At 37.9% G+C, this 10,930-nt stretch overlaps 1 protein-coding gene across 1 annotated transcript in view; it reads left to right on the top strand.

Annotated features, from left to right (window-relative positions):
• Positions 1 to 227: 227 nt before the first annotated feature.
• Positions 228 to 10,930, top strand: part of TRIP11 (thyroid hormone receptor interactor 11) — a 34,580-nt gene continuing 23,877 nt past the window's right edge. The window contains exons 1-8 of the mRNA XM_033010546.2: positions 228 to 624; positions 3,121 to 3,197; positions 4,325 to 4,435; positions 5,591 to 5,866; positions 6,687 to 6,755; positions 7,495 to 7,660; positions 9,341 to 9,703; positions 10,388 to 10,428. Of these exons, the coding sequence (XP_032866437.2) occupies positions 486 to 624; positions 3,121 to 3,197; positions 4,325 to 4,435; positions 5,591 to 5,866; positions 6,687 to 6,755; positions 7,495 to 7,660; positions 9,341 to 9,703; positions 10,388 to 10,428 (1,242 nt within the window). The 5' untranslated portion in view covers positions 228 to 485. The remainder of the gene's footprint in view (positions 625 to 3,120; positions 3,198 to 4,324; positions 4,436 to 5,590; positions 5,867 to 6,686; positions 6,756 to 7,494; positions 7,661 to 9,340; positions 9,704 to 10,387; positions 10,429 to 10,930) is intronic.

Below are 10,930 nucleotides of genomic sequence, written 5' to 3'. Positions count from 1 at the left end.
CAGGAGGGGCCTGGCATTTCAGGAGCCAGACATTTTGCAAATACAAAACGTCCCTTTTCTAGTAGCAGTCGGCTGCTGTGTTTTGTTAATGACACACGACCCAAGGATGTGTACGTAATGAGGGCCGGGCCCATGTTAATCCCAGGGCTCCGCCACTATCCCGGCATCCCCCGCTGCCGCGTACACGTCACAGACGCCGCGGGGGCGCTCTAGCCGTCGGCGGCCAATGTTGATGGTGTTTCGGGAGGGGGTGTCATGGCGACCGTCGAGGTGGCAGCGGCTGGAGCCGCCGGGAGGAGCCGCTGAGCCGCGTCGTGCCGGGGGGGTGGGGATGTGCGCGGCGCCGGCGGAGGGGTCGCCGAGACCGGTCTGCTGAGCCCTCGGCAGGAGCTTCGGCCCTCCCTGGCGAGGAGGAGCGCGGCCGCGGGAGCCGGCTGCCCGCTGCGGGGGCCGGGGGAGGCCCCGGGGCCCTCTGAGAGGCGGCCATGGCGTCGTGGTTGGGCGGGCTGGGCTCGGGGCTGGGTCAGTCCCTGGGGCAGGTGGGGGGCAGCCTGTCCTCGCTCACCGGCCAGATCTCCAGCTTCACCAAGGACATCCTGCTGGAGGGCGCGGAGGAAGTGGGCGGTAAGTGGGGCTGAGGCGGGGGGGGGCGAGGCTCGTGCCTGCCTGCCGGGAGGGGTCGGGGGTCGGAGGGAGCCCTTCCTCCCGCCGCCGCTTCCCTCGGGGGTCGGGGGCGGCGGGGCCCCCGCTGCCCGCACCGGCCGGCCGGCCCGGCGCCGCCGCTCCGTGCCTTTCGGGGGAGCTGCTGGCTTTGCAGGCTTGGTTTTCGTTTTTCTTCCGTTCCTGTGACCTCAGGATCTGGAGAATAAGCAAACATATTCCCAGGCTATAGTAGCAGAGGTAAACCAGGTCTAGATTTATTATTCGGAAGTTTCTGAACCGCGTGAAGCGTTGTGTTGATCAGCAACAAACGCATACGAACAACGCTCTTCCATTCTGTTTACTTAGTTTATCTAAACCCCTGTTTGTTTAGCAGCTTTTAGAGTGGTTCCATAAAACTGCATAGTAGTACAGAGGTCCTTGTGCCACTGGTGTGATCTAAATCTGACGTGTCACACAGGCAAAGGTTCAGTGTTTATGATGGTTTTGTTACTTGTATTTCAGTTGGGCCCAGACAAACCTGTCGAGTTCTACCAGTCTCCTGCAGCCAAGTAGGAGGACATGGCCCTTGTTTTATAGGGGTTAGAAGCCAGGATGATTTATATTTAAAACAGCTGAAACAAAAAAGCTAAGACATCAGAGTAAGATAATAAAATAATAGTAAATTTATTCCAGACTACAGTTTTTTCTTTATAATTTTAATAATGCCTTTTTGTTACAAGTTTTTGAGTAAAACTTCTGATTTTTCTAGTAAAGCAGTTGTATAACATGGTAGTAAATATTGATAGGTTAATAGCACTAGTATTGTTTATCATCTTGAAACTATAACTTATTTTTAAAATGAGCATTCTTAAACCAGTGTTAGGAATACCAACCACAAAGAGCAGCTAAGATTTCTGAATACTCAAATGTGAAATTAAACAATTCTACTTTGTAATTTCACAATTATGAAGGATTATGAAAGTATTGTATAAATCTTCTTGCAAGTTTGTACTACTGGTCTTATGGATGGGGGTTTTTGGTATACGGGTAGAATGCTTGGAAGAGAGAAATTTGTTCTGATAACTGCAAAGTTACCTTTTTTTCACTTTTCTGAGAGACTTGCTTAGAATTGTTTTAAATTACAAAAGTCATATATAGTTTAGTTTGGAAACTTATTTTACGCTGATAAATTGTGTAGTCATTGAATGTGTTTGTTTTGCCTTTGTAAAAGAGAAACTGAGATTCTGATTCACACGTTTGTGCAAGAGAGATGTGCTGATGTTCAGTTGTTGCTTCCAGATGTACTTGACTGCTAGATACTGTTGTTAGCAACTTCTGTTTCCTAAAAACTTCAGAGTAATACGTTATTATGGGTTACTAGCCTTGAGGGTGTAAAAATCTAGTGGCATTTAGGTACTCTTCTGTAAAGAGCTTTACTGTATGGCCTAAAGAAAGCTTTTCAGGCAGTTCCTTACATTTTTATTTTAATTTAATAATTTTCTAATGTTTCCTAATTTTTAATATTACCCCTTACATTCACTGCTTTGACAGACATCTGAACTGAAGATGATGTTTGTGGATTATAGACTTTAACATCTTCAGTTTAGCAGTTTTCATTGGTAGATTGTTGCCTTTACAGCACTTGAGTTGCATCAGTTTTAAACAGTACATGGGAAATGATGAAACACAGTATTCACTTAAAACCTATATTTATTTCAAATTTTGAAAACTTGACAAGGTTGCTTTATAGTCAATCAGGATAATTTCGCATTAATAAAAGGAAATGTGGTATTTCTATCCATTAAAAATGGGACATAGGAGAAGTAAACATGGCCTATTTGAGGAATGTTGATCATTAAAGGAAGAGTATCCAGGGACAGAATTATGTCCTTTTTGTATTAGATAAACTGGTATGGTAGACTGTGTCACCTTTGTAAATGAAAGAGAATCTTACGGGGTTTTTGTTCGTTTATGTGGGGGGCAGGGTTGGTGTACTGTTGTGTGGGTTGTTTTGTGGGTGTTACTGGGTGTGTGTGTTTGTTTTTTTTTTTTTTTTTCTCTGAGAATTTAGTCACTGTTGTGTGTATTTTATGGAACTAACTCTGGTTTTGAAACTTCACGTGAAATTACTGAGAAACACACAACTGTCATGTCAAGGGCAAAGTCCTAAATGAACAGATTTGGTGACATGAAGTAGCCAAGTAAAAACTTCTAATTTCCCTTATCTTAAAACTTAAATCCATACTTTCCTGTTAGTTTTGTGATCTGTCATAAAGCCTAAATAAGAGAGAACTAAATTAGGTTCAGAAAGACTCTATGGTCCGAAAAGAAATTCGGACAGTGCTCTGATAAGACCAGTTTTTGACAATTACCTAGGAATTAATGTCAGATACCTATTAATAACTGTGATCTTGACTGGTGTCTATTTAATAGATTAAAAGCAGTTTAATAAAAATGAAATTTTTCACTTTCTTTCAGATGCAGCAACAGAACTCCAGATGTCCAATTCTAGACTCAGAGAAATAGAAAGTATTAATGCAGCACAAAAGTTTGAAGTAAGAATTTTTGGAACACTACTGTAATTAAAAGCAATAAACAACATTTGTTTCTTATAAAGGTGAAATAATGCAGTGAAATTGCTTGTCCTTGGGTGAACCTAGAAACAAGGTTGACAGTGGTAGAATGTGGCTCTCTTTTGGTGACAAAGTGCCATCACAGTTGAGGGGGGCACGTCTGTTTACTGGAGTATGTGTGTGGTACAAGTTTCCGTGTTTTGCTAATTGCTACATCCTTTGACTGTTCTACCTGTCATGTGGACTTGGACTGCAGCAATAGACTTGTCTCTGAAAAGCTTGAAAATTGCAAAAATCCTGTAAGTGTTCATAAATCTTAGATGGTAAAGAGTTAAAATTGATTTTTAGTGTTTCATATATGACCACAAATAAAAGCAGATCTGGAATGCCCTGTCATGCTGGACAACATGTCTTTTGTGTCAAGCTTCAAAGTATAGAGTATGCGTGTTCCCTGATGCAGTTCTCTGCCCGTGTGGCCCTACTGTATGGTCATTTTTATGTAGCTATGGATGCTCGTGCTCTTCCCGAACTGTTTATAAATTCCACGTGTCCTTGTGGAAAGTGACTTTGTGTACTTTTACAAAGGACTTGTTGCTCTTGGGACTTTATGACTTCAAACCAACAACATTCCGTGTAGATCCTCAGCTCTCAAGAGTATTGAGAAGTTAAGATGGTATTTTGGGGAAGTAACTGTTCCTGCTTGTCATTTTTCTAGACTCGTGCCATCTGCAATAGGCCATTGTCAGAGAGAGAATACTGGACTGTGTGGATGTTAGCTCCAGTTTATGCTCTGTGGCTGTTCTTAAATTCCACCTGTGGATCATGCTAAGATGTCGTTCGGCCTTGAATTTTTCTTCTTGGCATTTACCTCTAGTCACCACAAACCTTTTTGTGGAAGTGAGCTAGAGTCTGTGCCATATGAAAATGGGAAGTTTGGACGTGAACATGATTTTGGGCCTACACTTCAAAGTTACTGAGTGGTTTGAGTGAAATAACATGAGAAATCTGTACAATTTAATTGATTTCTTTACTGTTCAGTAGACTTAAACTTTTCTAATTCTGTAAGAAGCGTTCCAAATTTACTAACATTCATTTCTCATTTTTGCTAGAACAAGAGACTGAAAAAAATTTGTAGTGATTTAGAAGAAAAGCACGAAGCAGCAGAGCTTCAGATAAAGCAGTTATCTCTAGAGTACCGAAATCAGCTTCAACAGAAAGAGGTAGGATACAGAGTAAAATATATGAGTGAGTACATACAATAAACTTATGCATTATGCTGTTTAATCTCTTTGTTACAGTATTTGTGCTCTTTCAGTGGAAGTATTGGTTACAGTTACGGTTGCTTGGTTTGTTGATGTAGACACTGAGAGACTGACATGTGTTTTATTGAATCATGTAATATAAGCAGAGCTGCCCAGGAGGTAGTTGAGATGAGAAAACTCCAGGGATGTCATACATATATCAGAATTTCTGTTGTTTCCGAAATCACTGTGAGAAAGGACACTTAAACTGCTTTGTATTTCTCATTCAGTTATCTATAAGGAAGGCAACAGGAGCAAATTCTCATTTGAAGCAGTTATTTTGTCTGTAGATAGCATACTTATTTATCTTAACGTATACAATTAAAGAGAACAGAACTAGCTTTCATAACTTGAGAAGTGTCTCTTTGTGATGGAAACATCAGCTTTATGACCTGTTATGTAACATGAGAACTCATACCCTTTTAAATTAAGAAAGTTGCCAGTACGCCTAGAATTACACAAAAGACACTTTCTTTCTGCTTTATTTGTAATTGAATGTGGGAACTAGAGGAAGCAGAATTTTGAGATGTATAGAATTCTGCTGATTAACTACAATAACAAAGTTGTTACGAGAAAATTGCATGCAGCTAATTTTGGTTTATTGTAAATAAGTAAATTTTTAATACATTGAATTGTTAAGCATAAAAGAAATCAAATGTAATATAAATAACTGGGGGAGCATCATATATGGCTTGATTTTCGTATCTCAGTACCTTCTTTAAATATTTAAATGTCTTGCACAGCCTGTTAGCCTGAATCTTGCTATAGTACTTAGGTACCTTGGCTGCTGAAAAAATCAGCAAGCACTTTTACTGAAGTTTTACTTAAATGGAAACTATTAAAACATCTAATACATGTCCTTGCATGAGATGCTTTGTAAAACATCAGCTGAGACTGCTTTTTTCCCTTAGGAGAGTGTTTGGGTTTTTTCCTTTTTAGTGAATGTGATCAGTAATTTGTGCTGGGGGGGGAATTGTCTGGTTGATTCACATTTCGTAAGGCCACAAGGGGTAAAGTATAGTGTATTTTGCTATTCTTCTTACTGAAACCAGGCATGTAATTCTGTATATTCAGGTGGAAATCAGCCATCTAAAAGCTAGACAGAACGCGCTGCAGGAACAACTGCAGAAAGTACAGAGAGCTGCTCAGTCGGCACAATTAGGAACTGGTGTTTTGCCACCAGCTGCTACATCAATGTCCTATGTTCCAGTGGTCAGACATTCCCCAGGTTTTGAAGGAGGTGACATGGATTTTGGAGATATAATCTGGTCACAACAAGAAATAAACAGATTGTCCAATGAAGTTTCTAGGCTGGAATCTGAGGTTGACCACTGGAAGCAGATTGCACTGGTGAGTGGTTCCCCTCTGTCTTAGCATCCCCTCTTCCCTCCAAATTAGTGTTTTCATTGCATTTGGTGTTTTTAGAGTGGATCTTTTGAAAGTTCATGCTGTACAGTTTCTAGAAGCAAAGTGATTTGACAGAAAAGCTGAAACCTAATTTTTTAGTAATTTTCTTGTTGACACATGACTAGGGACTCATTCAGTGACTAATTTCCAAATGCTTCTTTTTGATGCTTTTATGCATGATTTGTCGAGTTAGGAAAATGGTTTCATAAACATTCGCCTATAATATTACTTCAGACTTTCCTTTTTTTGCAGCCTTTCAAAAAATACTTTTCTTCTTTCTGGCTGTGATACTGATTATTGACAGCAAAATACTGTTCAAAGTGATAGTTGGATACTTGCATACTGTTTTTACTTACTTTTCTCTTGGTCCTTGATATGTCAGTTGTAATTCTTGGTCTGAGACAAGAAAGAATATAATCTTTCAGGCTGCTATTGTTGAGAGTCATAATTTTTCAAGCTATACCCTGAATTCAGAAGTATGCTTTTCCCAGGTGGAAATATTAAAGTAAAATTAAGCAACCCTGTTGTCTTATTAGGTGCAGTATTACCCTCCAGCCGAAACTCCTACACATTTGCATGTAATAATAAAAAAAAAAATCCATGGAAAATTAAAATGCTTCCATTAAAATGCCTTTTTTGATCAAAATTACTGTAGTGCTTCAACCTTTGTTGTTTTCTACTTTTGAGTATCAATAGAGGAAGCACGTGAAAAATAATCATATTTATCAATTCTCACATGGATATGTGATTTTTCTTTTCTCAGTCTTCCAAAGTGCAAGGGACCAATAATGGTGAACAGAGTGAAATATGCAAACTGCAAAATACTGTTAAGGTAAGATGACAACTTTGACAAACTAGTCTTCTCTTATGCTTTATTTTTGACAGCTTTGCATATGATCACAAGACTTGTGAATATAGTTAAAATATTTACACTAGCACTTGCATTTTCTCTATTAAAATGCCTGTGGCCATGTAGTAGCACAGCAGCATTTCAGTCAACAATACAAAATTTAAAAACAGTCAGTTGTTCTGAGAAAAGGTATTTGTATGATTTGCTGAGTATAGTATGTAAGCTTAAAAGAACGACATGAGTATTTACAAGGGCAAATCACTTTCAGAAGCTGTTGGTGACTTCTGAGACTGAATTTTAGATACACAAAAGAATTGCTTCTCCCTTCTCAGAAACATCTTGCCTTTTTTCATCGAAGATACAAAATACAGATTTGCATGTCATCCTTCAGAGTTACTAAAAATACGTCCTAGTGTATCCACTTCATCTGAAAGACTTGTAGTCTCTTTACGTTGGTTTAATATTTGCTGTTGTGTAGAGCATAATATTTGTATAAACATATTTTTAAAAGGCATGTCTTTTAACATGTTTAAAAAACCCCAAACCAGCAAAAGCCAAGAAACTTGACCTCTCCTGTGAGAAATTCTTTAATTTTAATTTTTAAATTTTTTTTTTACTTTAATTTTACTAGGGAAAACTTTTTTCTGTCTTCTGTATTTTTTTTCTTTCATAAGCATCTGTACTGTATTTTACCATTCTGTTTCTCTGATGATATTTTTAGGAGCTTAAACAGCATTTAAGTCAAGAAATAGATGAACATCAACATGAACTTTCAGTACTGCAGGATGCACACAGACAAAAGCTAGTGGAGATAAGTCGTCGACACCGAGAAGAACTGAGTGAATATGAAGAGCGAATTGAAGAACTTGAGAATCAGTTACAGCAAGGTCTTTATTACCACGTGTTTCCTTTTGTATTTCACGTATAGTGAATTTTGGTTAAAGTATTAGATACGTATGTAACAGTGTAATAGATACCAAATACAAGATTTTTAGGAATTTTAATTTCAACTTTAGTTCAGCTTCGTGTTTAAGACACATGTTTGTCCTGGTATCTTATATTCACTATGGCTGGCTTGAACACTGGGATGATAGCATTTCATCTTCTGGCATATATCTGTCTAGAGGTTCGTTTTCTAGACATATCAAATGTTGTGCTCTTAAGTTCTACACTTCCTGGGTTTTTTAACTTACCCTGAATATAGATGTACGTGAGACATACAAAGTCAAAGATAAAATCCCAGCACAAAGATATTTTTTGTGAGAAGTACTGTGTGCCTTCTGGGTTGCTTGACAAAAGCTTGAGGATTGCTGTAAGGACCACGCCTTAGTCTGTGGCATGACTAGATTGTAGGAGAAGCTCAGTAGTTCTCACAAGGAGATTTTCATGGTCTTGTAGATATTTCATATTCCATAAAAATAGCTGTGTCAGGTTTCCTTTAGGGTCTGCTTTGCACAAATATGTAAGATTTGCCTGTAAACCTCTGTTTTATTATCTGTTAAAACTCAGACTTCTAAAGAGTGTATATTCTTTTGGAGAGAGAGATCCATTTTATTCTTGGAAAGAAGGGAAGTATTTTCACAGCCTCTTAATTTCTAAGGTAGTACTGATAGGGAATTTATTTCTTAAAATCAGACAGCTGTTCAGATGTAATCTGTCTTCTACTGCACGTACTATCTATACTGCATGTATGTACACCAGCAGGACTAATTTAATGAAGTCAAAAGCAGGAATCCAATCTCTTTTGCATTACAAGTTATCTGTAAAATAAATACTGCTCACAGCTTTTCAGGAATTAGAGTATTTTATATTTTTATTTTGTTGGTTTCACAACATAATACACAGACTGGAGCAGGGGGAAGTGTTTGAGCTTACCCTAAAATGGATTCACAAGCAGTGTGCTTTCATTTAACTTTTTTTTTCTGTACATTTTTTGATTATGCCTTTTTTATACTCTAACTTACCTGGAAATTGCATTGTGAGGATTGTACAGACCTGTGAATGTCATGATAGTATGGTGGATCTGTAAAAACATCAGTTCTGCAAAATGAGATCTTTAGGTGAAAAAGTTTGTGCATCATTTAGCAAATGGTGTACTAGTTTGTAGCAAATTCTTCTCTATAGCAACCATTCATCAAACCTTTGAAATTGAAATAATTAAATTATAAACGGGGATTTTGCACCAGACCGAATTAGATGGAGTTTGATAAATTATTCTTAGAAAATTGAGGGATTCCAAATCCTGATAAATTAGATTCTGTCATCTCCCCACCAAGAGAGATGAGGGTCAAGTATGTTTTAATTAAATTGTGAACAGTGTACGTCTTACAACACTTAGGTTCTAAAATTACTGCAAGCCAGGGATGTTTCAGTATTTGAAAAGCTGCTTATCAAACCAGTAATAAGTATAGCACAGCTTCAAATGTTAATTCTATTTACATAAGCTTTCTGTTGATGATGATCTGTCTCCCTCTGTCAGGAGAAGGTGTGGAAGAAGAGACTTTTAAGCAAAAGATCTACAGTGTTGGCTTTGGTTAATATTGCAGACAATCTTTTCTGCTTTTTAGATGGTGTGAGCGCTGGTGCCATGGATGACTCTAAAATTAATGAACAGAAGAAAAATACTCAGGGTCTAGAAGGAGGAAAAGTAGAAGAGTTGCAGGTTGTGAAGGACCTGGAGGATGAAATAAGAAAATTAAATCACAAATTGTCTTCTGCCAAAGAAGAAAACAAAATTCTTCTGAAAGAGCGAGAATTGGCAAAGGTAGAAAAAATCCAAATAACGCAAGAATATGAAAATCTTAAATCTGACTTTAGTATGCTTCAGAGTTCTGTTGCAGAGCAAGATGCTCTCCAGAAAGAGCAGAAGAAGCTCCAATCAAAGACATCGCTACCAGAAGATGTTGTCAGACTACAGCAAGCACTGTTAGGTACAATGATGATGATGATGTTTGGGGTTTTTTAAATTTTTTTTTTTTTTAGTATATCTTCACAGGTTTTTGCTTTCAATGCTCAGCATTTATTTTAAGAATTTAGAACTGAATGTGAGAATATGTACCTTTCAGAAGCTGCTGCTTTAGAAAAGGGTTGTCCATTGAACTAAGGCTAAGCAGAAAAGGAGACATAATTAGGACAGGCGTGATTTTCATAGGGGTTTCATGATTAGGTAAGTAATCATGTCTGCCAACTGTGTGATAGGTATTTCTTTCTTCAAAAGTAAGTAAGCCTCAGTAGAAGTTGTTTGTTTAAATTCTAAAAGTACACTTTCTATGTGTAAAGGCAGTCTGTTGCTAGTATCTTCTTAAACACTGAGACATAACTGTTTAAGAAGTATATCTATATGTAGAAAATTTTTTAATATTGCATAACTGATATGCTGTAGTACCAGAGTCCTTGTAATGTGGACTCAATGGTAAAAGTAATGCTCTACTTTGTGGTGCTGATCGGTGTGTTTGAATTTTTTACAGCACTGATGTTTATCATCACAAAATAGTGTGAAACTATTCTGTTCTGAGCAGAAGAGTTCTGTTGGGGCAAGGTGTCAGAATTACTTGGGTTTATTGTTGTTTGGAAAGTAGTAAAATGATGTGGGTTTTTTTTGTTTTCCTTTATAGAAGCAGAAAATGAAATAGCAAGACTTTCAAGTTTAAATCAGGTAAAGCAATTTCTAAATTAAGCCAACAAAAACGTTTGTACCAATAGTAACTAATAGCAAACACATATGCTGGAACTATACGTTTTTCGGGGCATTCACACTTCTACATAAATAACCTTGCAATCAAGGAAATAATTTTAGATTAATTCTGTAATTACGTGTGGAGTTGACAGAAACTGTACATTTTGACTTGTGAAGCTCCACAGCATACTCTGCTGCAGAAAATTAGTGGAGTTCCACCTATCCCATTGCTGCTTAGGCTGCTGTAACATACATTTATAAAGTACAGATAGTACATTCTATAAAAATTATAATTTTTCACCTCTTCTACTTTGGCACGTTTCAGTTTTGATAGTTGTAAGATGTAAAATATCAGTCTTCTATGTAGTGCTCTAGTAATACTACATTCCGTCTTACTGATGGAGTTAGGCAGTGGAACATACAGTTTCTCTGGAACAGATCTTTAGTTTTCGGCAAGGTTGGCGTAGTCCTTTATAAACTC

Source organism: Tyto alba, unplaced genomic scaffold (genome assembly GCF_018691265.1).
Source record: "Tyto alba isolate M040663 unplaced genomic scaffold, T.alba_DEE_v4.0 Super-Scaffold_18, whole genome shotgun sequence".
NCBI lineage: Eukaryota > Metazoa > Chordata > Aves > Strigiformes > Tytonidae > Tyto > Tyto alba.
Note: the sequence above shows the minus strand (reverse complement) of the source record. Positions and strands in the feature narration are given on the sequence as shown.